This window comes from Staurois parvus, unplaced genomic scaffold (genome assembly GCF_062004578.1).
Source record: "Staurois parvus isolate SC_StPar_1 unplaced genomic scaffold, SC_StPar_1.0 ptg000307l, whole genome shotgun sequence".
Lineage (NCBI taxonomy): Eukaryota > Metazoa > Chordata > Amphibia > Anura > Ranidae > Staurois > Staurois parvus.
Genome location: NW_028318103.1, coordinates 666,124 through 690,054, shown reverse-complemented (window position 1 = coordinate 690,054; position 23,931 = coordinate 666,124). Strand labels below are relative to the sequence as shown.

The 23,931-nt window shown below is 42.5% G+C and overlaps 1 protein-coding gene across 1 annotated transcript in view; it reads left to right on the top strand.

The window, feature by feature from the left end:
• The window catches only part of DNMBP (dynamin binding protein), a 190,485-nt gene that overhangs the window by 58,932 nt on the left and 107,622 nt on the right, over positions 1 to 23,931 (top strand). The window contains exons 2-3 of the mRNA XM_089683368.1: positions 2,719 to 2,865; positions 8,982 to 9,104. Of these exons, the coding sequence (XP_089539494.1) occupies positions 2,721 to 2,865; positions 8,982 to 9,104 (268 nt within the window). The 5' untranslated portion in view covers positions 2,719 to 2,720. The remainder of the gene's footprint in view (positions 1 to 2,718; positions 2,866 to 8,981; positions 9,105 to 23,931) is intronic.

Genomic DNA, 23,931 nt, shown 5'->3' with positions numbered 1-23,931 from the left:
TATATATATATATATATATATATATATATATATATATATATATATATATAGCACTGCGTGAAATTGACAGCGCTATATAAGTACCTGAAATAAAAAAAAAAAATGTGTGTATATATATATATATATATGTGTGTGTGTGTGTGTATGTATGTGTATATATATATATATATATATATATATATATATGTGTGTGTGTACTTTTTAATTTTTTTTTCATGTTATACTGAGTAATATATTTTCATGTTATGCTGGGTAGTTTTTATTTTTATATATATATATATTTTCATATTATTTTGGGTTGCCATTTTTTTTACTACAACAAATGCAGAGCTAGTGCTGGGCTTTCTTATTCAAAAGCCCAGCATGCAACAATTGTTCAGCTGATGCCTGGACTATATATATAGATAAGTGGCTGAAAGGGGCTGCATATTGACAGTATGGGGGAAAAATGATGTGTTTTGCTGCTGAGCTGTGATTAGAGATGTAGATAGCAGGGTATCCCATTACACACAACTGAGTGAGTCAGCTGATACAAATGATAGATAGGGAGAATATTTTCTGTTTAAACATAGCACCATTCCATTGCAAGGTTTTGTATTTTTCTAGGTCCCAGTGTTTATGAACTGGGTTTAACCCTTCCTTTGGCTGTAACTGGTCTCTGACCGATGACGCTGGACAGGAAAATGCGTCCTCCAGAGTTCTCCCTCCTATTTCCTTCCTCGAATCGGTCCAACAACCTAACCCACCCGGGATCTGTTCATAGCTGTAGGCTTAGCACAAGCACTCCGTGATCAGTAGATGTTTCACAATGACCTGTATGTGTGTTGTAAAATGAATGAAGAGTGCCTGATCCACTCCTATGTATGCATTAGTGTGCATGTACAGAAAGGACTTGCAGTTGTGGATGTACTTGTTTAGACTTGCAGTTTTGGGGAGGGGGGGCGTTAAAAGCATGCAGTTGAAATGCCATTGCGGTGCTTTGTATCGCTTCGACCCATTCAGGGTGATTGTGCATTGGTGCTGCAATTATTGGGTATACCAGGCGGTGAGGAGAAGTGAGGCACTTCATGACAAAGTGTAACTAATATCAGAGGGGCACACAGAAGAGTAGAAGAAGAAACATTCCCTATTATTAAAAATGCCCCTACTTATTCTGCCTAATCTGACTGAAAAAGATGTGTATACTTATTCCGCTCTGGTTCAGTCATGTGATTCTGCAGCTTTGGCTCCCCTGTGTCAGTGAGGAGCTGCTGCAGGGGAGAAGAGGGAGCACCAACAATGGCTGGGCTATGAGAACCTATGGGTGACGGCACTGCTTCCAGAATTCCAAGCCATTGTCAAGCGTTCCCTGAGCCGGAGCTGTGGGATCATGAGACCAGACCGGAGAGGATTAAAAATAGGTAAGTATTCAGAATTTGTCATACAGGTTAGGCAGTGTGTGTGTGTGTGTTTGGGGGGGTGGCATTTTTAATAATAGGTGGAGCTAGGCTTTCTTCCAACTAAATTAGCCTCAATCACCTTAACAAATGTAGCCCTCTTGTGGGGTGGGGGGTATTTTAACCACTTCCAGTCCGGCCCGATTCTGACATTCCCCCTCCCACATGTGTAAAAAAAAAAAAAAAAAACCCATAATTTTTTAAAATAGAAAACTACTTAGAACCCCCAAACATATATATATATTTTTAAGCAGAGGTCCTAGGGAATAAAATGGTGGGCGATGCATATTTTTGTCACATGATATTTGCGCAGCTGTTATTCAAACACAAAATACACTTTCATTTTAATGCACAAAACCACAATATAATTCCCAATTTGGTAAAATATGTTATGCCGAGTAAATAGATACCAAACATGTCACTTTCGAAAATTTGCGTCTGCCCGTAGAACAATCCCTAAAAAATATTCGTAGGTGATGCTTTAACAGGCTTTACAGGTTACCTGTTTGGAGTTACACAGGAGGTCTGGAAATAAAATAATTTCCCTCGATTTGATGTTCGTGGCGATACCTCACATACGTGGTGCGATCACTGTTTACATATGCACGCGAGACTGACGTGCGTATTTGCATTTGCTCATGTGCATGGGGAAAGGGGGGGTGCTTTGAATGTTTTTATTATTTATTTCTGACACTCTTTGAGTTGTTTCTAATCTCTTTTATTGCTATCAGAAGGTATGAGCAACAAGGGCCATAGGACGCGACAGGTCCTCTTTATGGAGAGATCTGGGATCTATTAGATTTTAGGTCTTTCTTCTAGCCTACAAAGCATTGGTTTGATCAAATGCTTGTTCAAGACGGTAATGGTGGGCATATATATATTTATTAGTAGAGATACCTCTATATGAATGGTGCAGCAAAATCAATTTGCAGGGCCCCCAATGATGATCGTGATGCAATGTCTGTCTATGTGTCAGAGACCTGAAGATCAGAGGTGTCCAACCAGCCTGGAATGCAGATTCTCACCGGAAAGAACTGTGGTTTTGCACTGGAACTCAGTCAGTTAATTTTTAATCTGTCATGCAGAGGAATTAATAAGACTTTGGACCCCTAAGACTTGTTTGGCGCTCATTTTGGCTCAGCTGTATGTGATGCGGATAGGCCACGTGTATTTGTCCTGTATAGCACATGTATGTTTCATTGTGCTCCTCCTTCTTTTACATGTCCTGTATGACTTTCAGAATATTATTATACTTAGTATTGTGTTTTTCTGTCTCTTGCAGGGATGGAGGAGGGCTCAGTAGTCCGTGCAATGTTTGACTTCTCCCCCAGTGTGGCCGAGGAACTGACACTCTTTGCCGGGGATGTCATTGAAATTCTCAGCGTGATAGATGAGTTTTGGCTGCTGGGGAATAAAGACGGGATCACAGGTAATCGTCACAATAATGTATTTATACTAAGATAATAAAGTCTGTCTTCAGAGTGTTTTACGTGTATGGCTTTTATGGGTTATTACTGGTCTTTGTTGCATCCTGTGGAAAAGGTGTTTTTTTTTTTTTTTTTTTTTTTTTTTAACAAATACCAATGGATTTATTTAAAGATGAACTCGGAGATAAGCAAATAATGTCTCCATAACCGATCTGTACAGCCACCCAGCATGAAACTATGCCTGTGTGCAGGAGCCTTCTGTAATAAAGACCGGTCACTGCTGCTCTTTCTCCTTGTGCTGGATGACTGGTCTTGTATCCACCTCCTTCTGTAGTTTCTGCAGGCAGCCTGTAGTGGGTGGAGCCAATGGGTCCCTCCCACAGCTCTCCTCTCTGCACAGGCTATGTACAACACAGTGATGATGTCACTGCTATTTTTTTTAAGGTATTACCAGGGTTTGCAAAGGTGTTTGGTGCACACAGAGTGGTTTTATGTCCTTTGTGGCTATTGGAAAATATATGTAAATGAAAGCTTTTGTGCCTAAAGTTCAGCTAAAAAAAACCAAGGCTGTTATCCAGGTATGAAGTGTAGGCTTCTAACACCGTTTACTAGGCTTCCGTTGTGAATGAACACAGTGAGTGATCGGTACCAATCGCACATTGTGTTCATTCAGAAAAGAAAGGGCTGGTAAATGTGACAGACTTACTGGACCCTTCCTCCACAATCCGTCCTGAAGGATCCTTTTGTGTGCTTGCAGCTGGCGGTGGGAAGGAGAGGAGGGTAGCTGGCAGCACTGTGGGGGTGGGGGCACACAGGGGGGGCCTGGGCAGCAGGGGAAAATGCATGGTGCACAGGGAGGGTGATGGGTGCAGCAGGGGGCAATTACTGGAACTGTTCTCCTGTATGGCTCTTTTCTGCAGCAGCTGAAATCCAGCGGGAGGGGGAGGAGAAGAAGCCAGCTTTCAGCGAGAGCCATACGGGGGATCAATTCCAGCAATTGGGGCCCCCTGCTGTGCTGATCTCCCTCCCTGCCCACATCCGATTCACCCAGCTGCCTTGGCCCCGCTGCTGGCCTGGGCCCCATACAGGAGGACTGGTGGTACCCCCTTATCCACAGCCCTGGCCATACTTGAGCAGTGTTTGAGTACTCTGCTTGGACTGAGAAGAAGGCAAAACCCCAAAAGCTTGTCCAGAAAATGTCACTTTCATTATTAAGAGCTGATTCACATACAGTTGTGTTCAAAATAATAGCAGTCAGACATCACTAACCGGATCAATCACTGTTTTTGGTAGAAATGATATTTCTACATGGCAAATAATTTACTAGCAGGTGTAGTAGAGTAAAAGAAATCCAACAGACCCAACAGTCATGACATGCATGCTGCTGATTCTGTGTAATTGAATCACTAATTGAAAGGGGCATGTTCATAATAATAGCAGTGTGGAGTTCTATTAGTGAGGTCATTCATTCTTTGAAAAACAGGTGGCAATTATTGTCCTTATTTAAGGAAGGAAGGCAGCAAATGTTGTACATGCTGGTTACAGTGCATTTCTCTCTGAAATTCTGAGGAAAATGGGTCGTTCCAGACATTGTTCAGAAGAACAGCGTACCTTGATTAAAAAGTTGATTGGAGAGGGGAAAACATATAAAGAAGTGCAGAAAATGATCGGCTGCTCAGCTAAAATGATCGCAAATGCTTTAAAATGGCAACCAAAACCTGAAAGACGTGGAAGAAAGCGACAAACTACCATTCGATTGGATAGAAGAATAGCCAAAATGGCAAGGACTCAGCCAACAATCAGCTCCAGGAAGATGAAAGAAGGTGTAAAGTTACCTGTGAGTACTGTTACAATTACAAGACGCCTATGTGAAGCCAAGCTATCTGCAAGAAGCCCCCGCAAAGTCCCACTGTTGGAAAAAAGACGTGCTGAAGGGGTTACAATTTGCCAAAGAGCACATTGACTGGCCTAAAGAGAAATGGCGCAACATTTTGTGGACTGATGAAAGTACGATTGTTCTTTTTGGGTCTAGTGGCCGGACACAGTTTGTAAGACGACCCCCAAACACTGAATTCAGACCACAGGACACTGTGAAGACAGTGAAGCATGGTGGTGCAAGCATCATGATATGGGGATGTTTCTCATACTACGGTGTTGGGCCTATTTATCGCATACCAGGGATCATGGATCAGTTTGAATACATCAGAATACTTGAAGAGGTCATGCTGCCTTATGCTGAAGAGGAAATGCCCTTGAAATGGGTGTACAGCACCCTCCAACACAGATGTACAGCAGTTCTCAGAAACAGTGCTTATACAATAAAATATTCATTAAGTGATTCAAAGGAAAGCAAAATCTTCAAACATTTTTCAGTTTATATAGTGAATGTTTGAGTTTGTAAAGAAGAATACAAACACTGCTATTTTTTTGAAGTTTAATATTCACTTTTCATCAATTTTTTTAGAGGAACAACACAAATTTGATCTATTTTTCTTCATGTTTTGATTTGGAATAGAATGTGTAGTGTTCCCAATGCATTTGTGTGTATGGAAATAAAAGCTATTAGAAGGATTTTGAGCTTTATTCACTTTTTTCAACACACTGCTATTATTTTGAACACAACTGTATATGCAGTGTGGATTGAAGCTCAGGTTTCACAGCTAATTGATACAGTAGTTGTTCAGCAGATCATGTCAGGTGTACATCAGGTTCAGGACAGGATTAGCTCTCAGGATGATACATATGCAAAGGGTTCCCATAGAAGTCAATAGCCTGTAATGCACACCTGAACTGACTGCATTGCTCAGAAATCGAACAGGTCTCTTTTTCAAACTGTACTGAATCCACACCGGCCGTGCACTGGACATATGTGAACAGGCACCATAGGAAGCAATGTTTTTTTCATATGTCAAACCGTATCCAATCCGCATATATGTGAATCAGCACTGACTGAATATTCCAGTAACATTTGTTTAACATTGTGTTTCCTGAAGGGAACCTGGCCTGAAACAAGCATGCAAGATGAGCGTTTTAGAGCTGATTCACATATATGCAGTGCGGATTGAAGCTCAGGTTTCACAGCTAATTGATACAGTAATTGTTCACAGGTTCAAGTCAGGTTTACATCAGGTTCAGGACAGAATTAGCTTAGGATCTTATCTTGTTCACACATATGCGGTTTAGGAACGGTTCCCGTAGAAGTCAATAGCCTGTAATCTGCACCTGAACCTGAAGGCACTGTTCAGAAATCAGACGTGACTCTTTTTAAAACCGCACTGAATCCGCACTGCCAGTGCACCGGACATATGTGAAAAGGCACCATAGGAAGCAATGGCATTTCACATGTCATGTGGATTGGATGCGGTTCAAACCACATCCAATCCACATATATGTGAACGGGCACTAAATGATCTTGTTCCGGCACTGCTTGCAGTGATGAGTTTTAATTTATTTATGTAAAACCTTTATATGCAGTATGGCAGAGAATGCAAGTCAGATGTCCCAGAGCTATAAAAAAAAATGCTGACAAGTTAGATTGCTCTTCTCTGTGATGATGTGACATCTGTGTGCATGCGTGGAGGTGACGTCATTGTGGTCTGGACAATACACTGGAAGACTGGAGAGGATGGGTACATCTATGACCAACGCGACCAATAAAAATGATCTCTTGCCAGGTGGTTTGTTTTTTTGGGGTTTTTTTTGTGGAAATTTAATTTTGCTTTTGGTTTAAAGTGGTTATAAACGTCCGACATGAAATATGAACAAAGCATATCCCTCTATAGTGTGTATTTGTCTTAATCCAGAGCAATAAGTATCCTGTCTGCTGCTTCATTCCTCTGCTATCAGCATGAATCACTTCTGACAAGTTTTCCTGACACCAAGAGAAAAATGGTGACAGCAGAGGGAACAGCCTATGACTGACAGTCTCAGCCCTGTTCCTGTGTGCTGTGTGAAAGGTGGGTTGAGTCCATTCCCTCCAATCAGCTCTCAGAGCTCTCTTCTCTACCCCCTGCTTTTCAGCGCTGAGAGATCCTGTGTACATTCTGCGTTTTGAATAGATGTAGGAAAAAGATGACTGCAGATAAACAGGTGCAACTTATTTAGGAAGATTTGTTTTATCATTGTCTATCACCTGAAGCCAGTCACTTCACTGGGTATATATGGGTTTCAACCACTTTTAAGCTTCGGTAAAACAATGCCTGCCCTATACCCAACACATTCCTCCACAGACTTCGACCTGGTCAGTCCAGTGGCTATTCTCTTCAGGGATTGGGCGCATCATTAGAGGACCCAGGGTTCAGAAGATGAAACCACAAGGTGTGGGGAAGGAGGTGGTGGTAAGCCACAGTATTCCAAAACTTCCAGAAGTATTGAATGCTAAGATGGCATGAAGATCAGAAACACAGGCAGTCGTAGAGTTGAGTATTCTCTTCCCTTGCTGGAAACTTCCAATAGGAGCTTATCCTGACAGGCTGTCATTCAGAAACATATACTGTCATGCAGAATGGTGGAAGGGCAGAGGACACCAGTATTGCTTGTGGCCTCAATGCAGCTGATCTTTCCTCATTAATGACTTACCATGAATTGTTCTGCAGTGCATCATTGTACTGAGGCAGCCATCCTGCTAAAGGCAGGGCTTTTCTTCCTCATGTCAGATCCTCAAGCGAAGAGAACAGTAAAGCAGCAGTTGTGGCATAACCAGAGGTAGCAGTTCCTTAGATCTCACATTGCAGATATACAGTTAGGAGGCTGTAAACACAAAAGTACAGAAAGACTCTCCCAAAAAAGGATATAGCACCTCCAAAGGCTAGTCAGCAATAGAAATGTATTAAGGACGTAAAAAATATATATATAACACATATCATATAATCATGCAATGTACGTACCCTGTTCCTATCCACCCCTTCTAACACTCCACACCCCCCCACCAATATCCCCCACAATTATCCCACACAACCCCAACCCTCCCTCCCAGAGCAACCCCAGTACCCCCACATCCCCCCCCCCCAAACCAGAGCACCAAAAGCTGACCTCCCACCCCTCCCTATATTCCTTAAAATCCCCCTATCTTGTGAGAGTGGAAAAAATCCCCCAGGGGAATTTTAAGGATTATAGGGAGGGGTGGGAGGTCAGATTTTGATGCTCTAGTTTAGGGAGGGGGGGTTTGTGGGGGTAATGGGGTTGCCCTGGGAGGAAGGGTTGGGGTTGTATGGGATAATGGTGGGGGTTATTGGTGTGGGGGTGGAGTGTTGGAAGGGGGGGGGGATGGATAGGAACAGGGTCGTGCATTGCATGATTATATATGTGATTTTTTACATCTTTAATACATTTATATTACTGACTAGCCTTTGAGGTGCTATATCCTTTTTTGTTTGGGGTTCTTTCTGTAGTGCTTTGGTTTTGGATGCACCTCCCCTTTTATTCAGGGTTAGGCATGGGCATACATACCATTCCCGGGACTAGGCCCTTGGCCGTGGGGGTGTCTTTACATATAAACACAAATGCCTAGGCACACTTGTATACCAGGAAGTGCCCTGCCGTTTTTCAAGAGGAATTTCAAGACAATAGGTCACATTTTTAGAGTACTGCTTAGGCACAATTAACATTTCTAAGGGCCAATTCACACTAGTGTGGTGACTAGCATTTTTCTGAACTGAAAAATGCAGTTTACTGTTTGAAAACATTTTTTTTTCTGTGTCCTATTCACACTGAAATGCAGCCAGGAGCTGCACTGCAGTGATCTGCAATAAAAGGCAGACATGCTGTATTTTATCACAGTGCACGGGAGAGGATTGCATATCACTGTACAGCAGCGCACCAAGCTGCTGTGCAGTGACATGAGCGAAGTGTCATTTTTTTGCACTTCAAATAAAGTTTGTTCAACAAAAAAAGGTAGCTGTATGATGTGCTGAATCAAGCACCACACTGCCTCCTACTGTCAGCTCACTGCAGGTAAAGCGGACAGCTGCAGGACAGTAAAAAGCTACGGTTTATTGTGACAGGTGTCTGTTTCTGCCCGAATGGGCCCTAAATGTTCATTACAATGTAGCAAATCTTTAATTTTTTTTAAATTTAGATCCACTGTAATTGTAATGAAATTTCTTTTTCTTGGTTGTAGGACAATTTCCTGCTAGTTTTGTGGAAGCTCTGAACATCCCATCTGTGAAGCATGGTGAAAAACTGTACGTCAGCATCAGCGATTTCACCTCCCATGAGCCTGGAGCGCTGTGTCTGCAAAGAGGTAACCATGACTTATCCTCATCCTGCAACATAATGGTCCACTGATTTCCAGGTGTTGGAATTTGTATAATCCGTGTCTCTGTCATCACATATCTTTGTATGCACTATGTACATCCCTATCTTCAGGTGCTCATTGAGCTCATGTCATCTGTAATGAAGAAAAGGATGTATAGAAGCATTGTCAGTATAATCTGTGATATTTACATTCACTGGTGAATCTGGAGGAAAAGCGATATAACCTTCACATACGGAAAGGCTTCTTCACAGTAAGAGCTGTACAAATCTAGAACCGACTCCTTCAATTTATTTCTGGGCAGCTCAGTAGATTGTTTTAAAAAGATCCGGATGCATTCCTAAATGCAGAAAATATAACTGGATACTAACATTTGTAGGCGATAACACCAGGAGTAACAAACAAGGATCCAAGTATTCTACAATATGGGACAGACTAAAACATTTAATGTGAAAGTGGCTTAATGTAGCTTAACGTGTAATAAACAGCCTAAATCTCAATCAATTGACTTAAAACTTTGCACAGCCCAAGTTCTCAACTTACCAAACATGTCCTAGAAGTTTCATAGATGTCAGCCTTCCACAAAGAAAATGGGGGACATTAAGCTTGTTTTTTGTGGAGCTTAATGTAGCTTAACGTACAAAAAAGAGGTTAGATGTTGACCAATTTCCCCCAAACTTCACACAATAGAAGACTCTATCAATGGCAACATATTCAGAACATTTTAGATCATTTAGTCAATCACACCAAAAGTTATTCACATTAAGCTATATTAAACAGTGCTAAAACATTTAATGTGAACAGCTTAATGTAAAAATAGCTTAACGTACCATAATGTGCCTAAATCTCAATCAATTGACTTAAAACTTTGCATAGCCCAAGTTCTCAACTTACCAAACATGTCCTAGAAGTTTCATAGATTTCAGCCTTCCACAAAGAAAATGGGGGACATTGAGCTTGTTTTTTGGGGAGCCTAATGTGGCTTAACGTACAAAAAAGAGCTTAGATGTTTACCAATTTCCCCCAAACTTCACAAAATACAAGAATCTACATCACGGGTACTGAATTAAAATTCATGGAGGTCCGGTTGTTAATACTTTCTTTCTGCAGAGGTCCAAATCTCATTTTTCTTCTTTGACTCAGGTCTTTAACGTCACAGCCCCTTTTCAAATAGGCACATTATGGTACGTTAAGCTATTTTTACATTAAGCTGTTCACATTAAATGTTTTAGCACTGTAAAATATAGCTTAATGTGAATAACTTTTGGTGTGATTTACCAAATGATCTGAAAGTTTCAGAATATGTTGCCATAGATAGAGACTTCTATTGTGTGAAGTTTGGGGGAGATTTGTCAATATCTAAGCTCTTTTTTGTACGTTAAGCCACATTAAGCTCCCCAAAAAACAAGCTTCATGTCCCCCATTTTCTTTGTGGAAGGCTGAAATCTATGAAACTTCTAGGACATGTTTGGGACGTTGAGAACTTGGGCTGTGCAAAGTTTCAAGTCAATTGATTGAGATTTAGGCACGTAATGTTACGATAAGCTCTTTTTACATTAAGCTGTTCACATTAAATGTTTTAGCACTGTAAAATATAGCTTAATGTGAATAACTTTTGGAGCGATTTACCAAATGACCTGAAATTTTCAGAATTTGTTTCCATTGATAGAGTCTTCTATTGTGTGAAGTTTGGGGGAAATTGGTCGACATCTAGGCTCTTTTTTGTACATTAAGCTACATTAAGCTCCCCAAAAAAAAAGCTTAATGTCCCCCATTTTCTTTGTGGAAGGCTGAAATCTATGAAACTTCTAGGACATGTTTGGGATGTTGAGAATGTGGGATGTGCAAAGTTTCAAGTCAATTGATTGAGATTTAGGCAGTTTATTACACGTTAAGCTACATTAAGCCATTTTCACATTAAATGTTTTAGTCTGTCCCTACAATATCCACCAATGTTAAAAGACATACATTTATTCAAATTCTTTTAGACATTAAAAGTCCATCTCACTCTGACCAAACATGCCTTATGTATGAATCCAGCATAAATGGAACAATAAAACGTAATGAATTGTTTCTCAGTAGATTGTTGACTTTCCCAGCCTACTATAACCAGTTTGCCGACTGCCACATGTACATTTACCTGCGGCAAGTCGGACTCTCTTCTCCAGATCATGTATATGTAAGCCAACCGGCATATCTGGGTAGGGGGCGCAAGCCGCCCCGTCTGTGCTGTCATTCGCTGCAGGTCCAAGCCAATGATTTATGGCTGAGACCTGCTGATCGGCTTAGCGAATGACAGCACAGAGCCCTGTGTTTACTAACAGCATAGGGCTCTGTACAGAGAGCAGCCATGCGCCTCCTTTTTTTTCTTTTCTCCCTGCAAAAACAAATACATCTCTTAGTGAAAACCGCACACATTACACATTAAGTACACAGTTAACCCTTTGATTGCACCTTAAATGTTAACCCCTTTCTCAACAAGTGTCATTAGTACTAATAAATAGTATTAGCACTGATCACTGTATCGGTGTCACTGGAGATGTCATTTAGTTAGTTCCCCCACTCCCCAGCATCAGTTAGTGTCAGATTGCCCGCAGCACTACCACAGTCCCACTATAAGTCCTCATGCACACTGGACGCTTTTACAGCGGCTGTTTTTGGCTTTTGACGGTTTTTTTCTCCAACTAGTAAAACATTCTTTTTGGTAAAAAAAAAGCAATCACAGAAAAGGGCGGGAAAATGCAGCTAAACGCTAATGCAAAAACGCTAAAAAATAGCTGAAAAACTCACGTTTTTAACGTGACTTTACACAGCTAACGTTACCAGGGTTATAAAAAAAAAAAGATTTATATATATACATTTTTTTTTTCACCATTTTGTAGATTATTGGATCAACTGTATTTTAGGGGTTTATATATTTATATATTTGTTATTTGATTTGAGTGTTTGGACACGGAGCACTTGTTTGTCACTTTTTGTGCAGGATTTATTTCCCAGTGCTGGGATCACAGGTGTGTTTTCACTACATATCAATACATTGTATTGTGGTTATTCACTTGTGTTATTTATCCATTAATGGATCACATTTTTTTGGTTGTTTTTTCTACCATTTGTCACATTATTATTCCCTACTGGGGATTCTAGTCACTGTTTTGTTAGAGAGCACTACACCTATTTTTTGTATTTTTGCTTTTTTCTCTTTTAGGTAATAAGCTGCAGGTGTTAGCTGCCTTTATAGTTATATTAGGTTCTGAGCGCAGGAGGTCCTCTTTATATATCAATAATTCAAACTTTTTTATTTTTGTTTTGTGTTTGCTTTTTTTGTTAATATTTTTACACCGTTAACATATATTTTACATGTTTCACATTGAAAAAAGCACAAAATTTAAAAACGATTTCATTTGCAATTAACTGTTCAATGCTTTGTATCAGAATCTTAATTTTCGTGTCATTTTAAACAGGACAAATTACAGAAAAAAAATACACTTTTATATGTGCAGGAACACTATTTTTTAAAACTAACACTGCGCAAAAAAAAGTGCACTTTTTTTTTTAGTTTTGTTACATTCAATTGTCTGAGGATTGTGAAAAAAATTGTGCAAGACTATTAGAAAAAACTGAGAAAGAACAAAGAATTAAAAAGAAGAAAAAGTATACACGAGATTTAAATGACTATAGAGAAAAAGAAGTTTTTAAATGGGAAGCCACCAGATATGACTTTCTAAATAACCCACAAGAGGTAGGAATAACTACACAAAATAAAGAGATTTTGAATTATAGGGGGAATGGCGGGAGGAGAAACTCATATAGCCCCCCCCACATCCCCAAATTTTCATCTCAATCATATCACGACAATGTGCATCAACCTTCACCGAATATTCCAACTAGGAATAGATTCACACCATTACAAAATTCCTATAGCCCATCCATTGGCTATCGTGATATGAGAACCCTTCCAACAAATCAGTATAAACCATATCAGTACTACAGTAACAACCATAGACCCTATAATCATAATCAATACCAACAATATCACCAAGGCAATAAAAATAATGACCGAGGAGGGCATGGGAAACACTGGCAGGAACATAACCAAATCCAGAATTAATATGCCTATAACCAAGCCCCCTCGAACTACAGACAACCTAATGCCAATAACTGGAATAAAAAGGGTTTTAAACAGAATAATTTACACACATCACGTCACGAATCCCCACATCCTAATCATGACTACTATCACATGGGAAAACCACATGAGGATCACCACTCAAGACCTCAAATACATCCTGAATACCAAAGGGACCATTTTTTAGGGAGGGGCCCTGCACACAAAAGAAATACATGAGCAGAGGAAGAAGAGGAGGAAAGAGGATCAACAGACAAAAAGCGCAGAACATAAACAAGGAAGGTATCTTTAATTCAAGTAGTAAAGTGTTAACCGATAAAGAATTGGTACTGTTGAATAAAGGCTTAAAATTTGCACCCGGTACTAATCTTAAATTCAACACTTTCATAGAAATACATAAATTTACCAGACATTTGGCTTTAAAGAGATATTTTCTTAATAACCCACTAACACGACAGACCAATAATCAAGGTTCAATACACATAAAATCATCACATCTTAAGAATGCCTCCCTTTTTAACCCTCCAGCTCACTCCCACATTTCTATTTTTAAGAACATGGTCCTAAGTGACTTAGAAAAATTAAAGATCAATAATTGGGACTCTAAAGGCGCTAGAGAAATCGAGAAACTGAAGGATGATTTATTAAAAAAGAAAGAGCTAGTTATCCGTCCTGTGGATAAAGGGGGCGGAGTTGTGGTCTTGGACAAAAAGGATTATATAATACAAGTCTATGATATTCTGAAGGATGGTAATACGTATAAGGTATTACATAATAATCCACTGATGTCTTATAAAAAGGCCCTTAAATGCATTTTGAAAAAAGGGTATGAAGAAGGCAAATTGAGTAAAAAAGAGAAGGACTACCTATGCCCTATTGCTCCCAAATTACCCATCTTCTATTGCTTACCAAAAGTCCACAAAAATCCGGTTAAACCCCCGGGTAGACCAATAGTGAATGGCATAGGCTCACTAACGTCGCGTATTGGGGAGTACATAGATTTCTTTTTGCAACCGTTGGTTATCAGTACTCCTGCATTCCTAAAGGATACCAAACAGGTTTTATTGGACATAAAAAATATTACTTTACAATATCCTACTTATTTAGTGACAGCTGACGTAGCGTCACTATATAGTAATATAAGACACGCGGACGGTTTGGCTGCAGTGGACCTTTCCTTAAATAAAGCAGAGGATATCTCAATATTACAAAAAAATTTCATTCTAGAACTCCTGGATTTTGCCATGACACACAATTACTTTTGGTTCGGTGATGAATATTATTTACAAACCACTGGCGTTGCTATGGGGGCAAAATTTGCCCCCAGCCTAGCCAATTTGTTCATGGCCAATTGGGAGGAAGAGATTATTTACTCTAGACATTGGCCAGACCTTATTTTCTATAAACGCTATATAGATGATATTTTACTCCTGTGGAAAGGTGACGAATGTACGTTAAACTTTTTTAACACTTTAAACTATAATCTCAATATTAAACTGACGTATGAATACAGCTACAATGAAATAAACTTTTTAGATCTAACACTTTTTAGGGAGGGGACGAGTATTTTAACTCAAAGTTTCTTTAAGATCACTGATAGAAACAGCTTTATCCCAAAAACCAGTTGCCATCATCCCAGATGGCTAAATGGGATCCCCAAGGGACAGTTTTTACGCATTCGCAGAAATTGCGATAAATTAGAAGATTATACTGCCCAAGTTAACATTCTCAAATCACAATTCGTTGAGAAAGGCTATAATACTGACGTTTTAGACAAGGCGATTGAAGAAGTTGGGAATTTGAATAGAGAGAACCTTCTTGGTCCTAGAATTAAACGCAATAACGATAGATTCTGTCCCTTTATCACGAACTACTCGGTGCAACACAGGATGGTATCAAGAATCATCAAAAAGAACTGGTCCATTCTTAGGAATGACCCTGTACTGGGTGAATCATTACCGAGTCATCCAGAAATTACATTCAGGAAAGCCCCACCGCTAAGAAATATCCTAGCTCCGAACATTGTTAACCCACCCAAAAATCTCTCCTTCAATTTCACACATAAAGGTTTCTACCCCTGCAATCGATTGTATGCTGTGCGTTTTTAATGGAGCACACAAAAAACCAGTTAAGAGTTTCCATTCCAATACTACCGGTAAAACATATGATATCCAGGGATTAATAACGTGTTACAGCACTCATGTAGTATATCTTCTTGAGTGCGATTGTGGGAAACAATATATTGGTAGAACCACTAGAACAGTGGTTCTCAACCTTTCTAATGCCGCGACCCCTTAATACAGTTCCTCATGTTGTGGTGACCCCCAACCATAAAATTATTTTCATTGCTACTTCATAACTGTAATTTTGCAGTGGGAGGAATAGTGCCATGTCATTGGTGTCAGTGGAAGGAGTAGTGCCCCATCACTGATGTCAGTGGGATGAATAGTGCCCCATTGTTGGTATCAGTGGGAGGAATAGTGCCCCATCGTTGGTATCAGTGGGAGGAATAGTGCCCCATCGTTGGTATCAGTGGGAGGAATAGTGCCCCATCGTTGGTATCAGTGGGAGGAATAGTGCCCCATCGTTGGTATCAGTGGGAGGAATAGTGCCCCATCACTGATGTCAGTGGGATGAATAGTGCCCCATCACTGATGTCAGTGGGATGAATAGTGCCCCATCACTGGTGTCAGTGGGATGCATAGTGCCCCATCACTGGTGTCAGTGGGAGGAATAGTGCCCCATCACTGATGTCAGTGGGAGGAATAGTGCCCCATCACTGGTGTCAGTGGGAGGAATAGTGCCCCATCACTGGTGTCAGTGGGAGGAATAGTGCCCCATCGTTGGTGTCAGTGGGAGGAATAGTGCCCCATCGTTGGTGTCAGTGGGAGGAATAGTGCCCCATCGTTGGTGTCAGTGGGAGGAATAGTGCCCCATCGTTGGTGTCAGTGGGAGGAATAGTGCCCCATCGTTGGTGTCAGTGGGAGGAATAGTGCCCCATCGTTGGTGTCAGTGGGAGGAATAGTGCCCCATCGTTGGTGTCAGTGGGAGGAATAGTGCCCCATCGTTGGTGTCAGTGGGAGGAATAGTGCCCCATCGTTGGTATCAATGGGAGGAATAGTGCCCCATCGTTGGTGTCAGTGGGAGGAATAGTGCCCCATCATTGGTGTCAGTGGGAGGAATAGTGCCCCATCGTTGGAGTCAGTGGGAGGAATAGTGCCCCATCGTTGGTGTCAGTGGGAGGAATAGTGCCCCATCGTTGGTGTCAGTGGGAGGAGTAGTGCCCCATCGTTGGTGTCAGTGGGGGGAGTAGTGCCCCATCATTGGTGTCAGTGGGGGGAGTAGTGCCCCATCACTGGTGTCAGTGGGGGGAGTAGTGCCCCATCACTGGTGTCAGTGGGAGGAGTAGTGCTCCATCACTGGTGTCAGTGGGAGGAATAGTGCCACATCATTGGTGTCAGTGGGAGGAATAGTGCCCCATCATTGGTGTCAGTGGGAGGAGTAGTGCCCCATCATTGGTGTCAGTGGGAGGAGTAGTGCCCCATCATTGGTGTCAGTGGGAGGAGTAGTGCCCCATCATTGGTGTCAGTGGGGGGAGTAGTGCCCCATCATTGGTGTCAGTGGGGGGAGTAGTGCCCCATCATTGGTGTCAGTGGGGGGAGTAGTGCTCCATCACTGGTGTCAGTGGGGGGAGTAGTGCCCCATCACTGGTGTCAGTGGGAGGAGTAGTGCTCCATCACTGGTGTCAGTGGGAGGAATAGTGCCACATCATTGGTGTCAGTGGGAGGAATAGTGCCCCATCATTGGTGTCAGTGGGAGGAGTAGTGCCCCATCATTGGTGTCAGTGGGAGGAGTAGTGCCCCATCATTGGTGTCAGTGGGAGGAGTAGTGCCCCATCATTGGTGTCAGTGGGAGGAGTAGTGCCCCATCATTGGTGTCAGTGGGGGGAGTAGTGCCCCATCACTGGTGTCAGTAGGGGGAGTAGTGCCCCATCACTGGTGTCAGTGGGAAGAATAGTGCCACATCATTGGTGTCAGTGGGAGGAATAGTGCCCCATCATTGGTGTCAGTGGGGGGAGTAGTGCCCCATCATTGGTGTCAGTGGGGGGAGTAGTGCCCCATCATTGGTGTCAGTGGGGGGAGTAGTGCCTCATCATTGGTGTCAGTGGGAGGAATAGTGCCCCATCACTGGTGTCAGTGGGGGGAGTAGTGCCCCATCACTGGTGTCAGTGGGGGGAGTAGTGCCCCATCACTGGTGTCAGTGGGGGGAGTAGTGCCCCATCACTGGTGTCAGTGGGAGTAGTGCCCCATCATTGGTGTCAGTGGGAGGAGTAGTGCCCCATCATTGGTGTCAGTGGGAGGAGTAGTGCCCCATCATTGGTGTCAGTGGGAGGAGTAGTGCCCCATCATTGGTGTCAGTGGGAGGAGTAGTGCTCCATCACTGGTGTCAGTGGGAGGAATAGTGCCCCATCATTGGTGTCAGTGGGAGGAATAGTGCCCCATCATTGGTGTCAGTGGGGGGAGTAGTGCCTCATCATTGGTGTCAGTGGGGGGAGTAGTGCCTCATCATTGGTGTCAGTGGGAGGAATAGTGCCCCATCACTGGTGTCAGTGGGGGGAGTAGTGCCCCATCACTGGTGTCAGTGGGGGGAGTAGTGCCCCATCACTGGTGTCAGTGGGAGGAATAGTGCCCCATCATTGGTGTCAGTGGGAGGAATAGTGCCCCATCATTGATGTCAGTGTGGTGGAGGGGAGAATAGTGCCCCATCGTTGGGGTCAGGGGGGGGGGGAAATAGTGCCCCATCGTTGGTGTCAGTGGGGGGAGGAATAGTGCCCCATCGTTGGTGTCAGTGGGGGGAGGAATAGTGCCCCATCGTTGGTGTCAGTGGGGGGAGGAATAGTGCCCCATCGTTGGTGTCAGTGGGGGGAGGAATAGTGCCCCATCGTTGGTGTCAGTGGGGGGAGGAATAGTGCCCCATCGTTGGTGTCAGTGGGGGGAGGAATAGTGCCCCATCGTTGGTGTCAGTGGGGGGAGGAATAGTGCCCCATCGTTGGTGTCAGTGGGGGGAGGAATAGTGCCCCATCGTTGGTGTCAGTGGGGGGAGGAATAGTGCCCCATCGTTGGTGTCAGTGGGGGGAGGAATAGTGCCCCATCGTTGGTGTCAGTGGGGGGAGGAATAGTGCCCCATCGTTGGTGTCAGTGGGGGGAGGAATAGTGCCACATCGTTGGTGTCAGTGGGGGGAGGAATAGTGCCACATCGTTGGTGTCAGTGGGGGGAGGAATAGTGCCCCATCGTTGGTGTCAGTGGGGGGAGGAATAGTGCCCCATCGTTGGTGTCAGTTGGGGGAGGAATAGTGCCCCATCGTTGGTGTCAGTGGGGGGAGGAATAGTGCCCCATCGTTGGTGTCAGTGGGGGGAGGAATAGTGCCCCATCGTTGGTGTCAGTGGGGGGAGGAATAGTGCCCCATCGTTGGTGTCAGTGGGGGGAGGAATAGTGCCCCATCGTTGGTGTCAGTGGGGGGAGGAATAGTGCCCCATCGTTGGTGTCAGTGGGGGGAGGAATAGTGCCCCATCGTTGGTATTAGTGACACAAATGATGGGGCACTATTCCTCCCACTGACACCAATGATACTTACTTTGCTGACCCCTGCTCCAGCCTGGGCTCGCTCTCTCACTTACCTGTCAGCTGTCTTCCTTCTCTGGCCGCTCTCCTCTTCACTCGCTCTGGCAGCTCCCTCGGTCTTCTTTGATGTACGCGCGCTGCCGCTCGGCTCCTCCTCTCCAAGCTCCACCTCCTCGCCGGTGATTGGCCGCCTGTGTGCCTCTCCTGAGCTACAGTTCCGGTGGCCAATCAGCGGCGAGGAGGCGGAGCTGCTGAGCGATCCCGGAGGTGTGGCCAGGTGACAGCAGCGTATCATCCCGCCCACACATCGCCGGAGACTGCAGCGGTGTCTCGGTTCCTAAGACCATCGGAAATATGTGTTTTCCGATGGTCTTAGGCGACCCCTGGGAAATGGTCGTTCGACCCCCAAAGGGGTCGCGACCCCTAGGTTGAGAACCGCTGCACTAGAAGGTTGCGGGACAGACTTAGGGAACATCTAACCAATATAAAAAAAGGTATAAAGATCACTCAGTATCAATGCATTTTAAGGAAGCCCATAGGAAAAATCCACATTGTCTGAAATTTATTGGGATTGACATTGTAAATAGTCATTGGAGAGGTATTTTTAAACGTCGTGCAGTGTCGAGGCTTGAAACTAAATGGATATATCTGCTGCGTACCTCGGCACCACTTGGCTTGAATGTTGAATTAGATATCAACTGCTATATTGATACCAGTTGATTCTCTTCATTCTATAATTAATTACATTAGTCATGGTAACAACTTGTTTTAAATTAAAGGTCTATGGTTATGAATTTTATTAAATATTACATTTTATCATATTATTTTTAAACATCCATTATGACAGGTGATTTACTCACAAGCGTCATATAGTTTTTATATTTCAATTATTTGATTATTTTTATTTTTAGTTCTTATTTATACACTCATGTATAAAAAAAACTCTTTTCCATTTCCGATGTTGCTGAACATAGCAGTGATATACACTAATGAACAGTTTTTATATAACTAATATGGTCCGGACTATATATGCTGCATTTTTCAATTCTTATGCTGTGTTATGTATATTTAGAGAGCTTTTTATTATCATCATTTTTTATATTCATTATTTATATATTGGTATATTTAAAATTATCTGGGTATCATTTTTTTAACTTTTTTGAATTTTAAGATATTCACGATTTCTTATCACATTTTTTATCATATTATTAATTTATTGCTATACAATTAAATTTTTTAGAATGACTTTTTATGATTATTATTTGGCAGCTATATATTTATTATATTTGTGGGTCTGCGCATGCCATAGGGTTCTCCAGTGAATTGGGACTTTTAGTTCCACCACTATATTATACACACAAATTAATAACTATATTAATAATAGGACATAATCCCCCCTGACATTTAGATGACGAGATTCAAACAATCTCTGACGTTGAAATATTTTTATATATGTGCATTCCACTGTGTGAGTATTCAACAATCAGTGGTTGTTTTGTAAGGAAATAGATGAACTGGGAGTTTCCATGCTTCTTCCATGGAACATCTATGTCCTCCATAGAAGTCAATGTAATTTTAGGCTCCTTTAAAATGGTTGCCGCGCAGACGATCTGCGCATGCGCAAACGGACGATGATGACGTCACGATGACCGAATGCGCATGCGCTGCCCACACTATATAAGAAATGTCAGAGAGCAGCCAGCTTCCTTTGATAACGTGCTATCGCACGAAACATGTCAGGAAGTTGCTCTCTGTGACTCGACCACGTGGATACTGCACCTGGCCAGGTGCCAATAGGCTATTTAAGGTGCAAGTGTTACTATATTATATATTTTATACACAATTTAAATAAAGCAGTGTTGCACTATGGAACTTTTTGTGCTTGGGCTCTTTTTTTCTTTGAGCCCACCATTTTAAGAGCCCTTGGGATGACATGCTAACCACTGGCTCCCTCTGGGAGATTCCATCTACATCACACACATTTGTGATTTTGAGCTGTGGATCTTGGATGACACCTTGACTGCCGGCTCCCCCTGGTGGATTTGGATCGCATCACTCGTATATACTGGCTGAAATACTAATATTCCTGGTGGTGTTTAACGGATCCGAGCTCTAGATGTCCAACCTTAGATGACCTCATTCCATCCATTATATGCACAATATTAAGCGCTATCTGGTTAGTGCATTCTACAGCTATATTTACCACCGAACTCACCATACTATGATCTATTATATCATCATGATTCTTCACCTATTTGTAATATTGTGGAATACCTGTTTCTTCTTTTAAACAAAGACGCTATACTGATAATCATTAAGGACATTGTTGATCTATTTAAGCGCTGCATGGTGTATGATATTTGTGTGTTACAGAAGGTTTTTGAGGTTATTACCTTTCATGCCAGCCGCTCCTGTCACATCTAGCGCTCGTTTTCTCCTGATACTTCAGCAGTGTGAGGGGCCATAGCTTCCCTTGTCACCAATGTAAGGGGGCACTATACTGACCAGCAGTGTGAGGGGCCATAGCTTCCCTTGTCACCAATGTAAGGGGGCACTATACTGACCAGCAGTGTGAGGGGCCATAGCTTCCCTTCTCACCAATGTAAGGGGGCACTATACTGACCAGCAGTGTAAGGGGCCATAGCTTCCCTTCTCACCAATGTAAGGGGGCACTATACTGACCAGCAGTGTAAGGGGCCATAGCTTCCTTTCTCACCAATGTAAGGGGGCACTATACTGACCAGCAGTGTGAGGGGCCATAGCTTCCCTTCTCACCAATGTAAGGGGGCACTATACTGAATAGTAGTGTGATGGGCCATAGCTTCCCTTCTCACCAATGTAAGGGGGCACTATACTGACCAGCAGTGTGAGGGGCCATAGCTTCCCTTCTCACCAATGTAAGGGGGCACTATACTGACCAGCAGTGTAAGGGGCCATAGCTTCCCTTCTCACCAATGTAAGGGGGCACTATACTGACCAGCAGTGTAAGGGGCCATAGCTTCCCTTCTCACCAATGTAAGGGGGCACTATACTGACCAGCAGTGTGAGGGGCCATAGCTTCCCTTCTCACCAATGTAAGGGGGCACTATACTGACCAGCAGTGTGAGGGGCCATAGCTTCCCTTCTCACCAATGTAAGGGGGCACTATACTGACCAGCAGTGTAAGGGGCCATTGGTTCCCTTCTCACCAATGTAAGGGGGCACTATAATGACCAGCAGTGTAAGGGGCCATTGGTTCCCTTCTCACCAATGTAAGGGGGCACTATACTGACCAGCAGTGTAAGGGGCCATTGGTTCCCTTCTCACCAATGTAAGGGGGCACTATAATGACCAGCAGTGTAAGGGGCCATTGGTTCCCTTCTCACCAATGTAAGGGGGCACTATACTGACAAGCAGTGTGTGGGGCCATAGCTTCGCTCATCCCCAAAGCAAAGGGGCACTATACTGACAAGCAGCGTAAGGGGGCATTTCTGTTTCTTCCCAATGTAAAGGGCACTTTTCCACTCGTTGTAAGGGAACAGTACACTTTTCACAGTCTCTTTTTAATTTTTGACTGTTGGTTTTCTATTAAGATAACATACAGAGCAGGCGGGTGTTGTAAAGTGACCTGCTCTGGGTGTCATATACTGTAGGTATGATACATTATTATTTATTTTAAACTTTCCACAACTTACTGATGATAATGTATCTGGAGCGATTGATAAAAGAACTTTTAGCAGGTGCTCCCCAAAACCTGAAAATTATTTCAAGGGTTCCTCAATGATTAAAAGTAGAGAGAGGCTACTATAGAGTTATTGTGACATATTGGTGTTTTGTATATTGTTTTTCCCTGACCTAGCCAGCAGATTTTGGAATTGTTTTTCCCTGACCTAGCCAGCAGAGGGTGCCCTTGGGTAACATTTTGTAATGCGCCATCTTTATAAACTACTTACTGTACTTTGTCTTCTCCTATGTTGCAGCTGCTGTTCTATTTGGAGTATATGGAGAAATGTTATCTCTGTATCTCATAAAAACACATCAGACATAGATATATAAAACACACTTTACGTGAATGTAATTATTCAAAAATGATTAAATACTTTAAAAGCCAGTCTAATTTTTAGAAATCCAGATACTAAGCTGCCCACGCATCAGATTAAAGCCAAAGCCAGGCCTGTGGTGGTAAGTGCTGGCTTTGTAGACTGATGGGCAGGGGGGTTTCTGTGCCAAAAAAAAAATGAGTGATAAAATGTCCCAGCATGCCCCACGCCCTCATCCTAATGTATGTGAACCCAATAAATAAAATATAAACTAAACATGTTAATCTCATTTCAAAAGTTATTTTTAATACATTTATATCTGCAGCATTCATTAACATGATACCTGGTGATTGTGCCATATGGTTCTTATTAGGGCTCGTCCTACAACAGGGGGACAGAGAGTTGTCACTGTACAGTATAACACAGTGACAACGCTCTGTCTCTGTCCCCCAGTTGTACTCCTACGTTGTCACATGGATTCATGAGAGACTACAAATGGGATGCCAGCAAATGATAAAGTATTTGAAGTTACAGCCCTTTTGCAATACCCACTGCTTCTGTAAATGTTGCTAAAGCGGTGTTCATCCTGAAACCAAAAATGTAATATATTGCAGCTTACCACTCATTCGATGTGGTGGCTGCATTAGGTTTCTTTTTTTTAGACTTTGTCTAAGCCTCTGTTTTTACCTGACGATGATCTGGTCCATAACACACCTCCTGTATTAGAGTGACCTCATTCTGGATCAAGGGGCACCCTTGAACAGCAGCATTGTCAGTCTGGGGGGAGGGGAGTGTTAGATGCACTAGCAGTTTTAAATATACTAACAAATTGAAGCTAAACTCCGGCTAATACTTTATAATCAGGTGCAACAAACAATTTTTTTCATTTTAGGATAAAGGTTTTACATAGCATACATAAACCTACAATAAATAAAAGCTAATCATTGTAATCCCTTTATTTTGATACATCTGGAAGAAAGCGTGTTCTTTTGAAAAACAGACACATTGGCCAAATTAAAAAGAGCCTAAAAAAAGAAAACAAATGCAT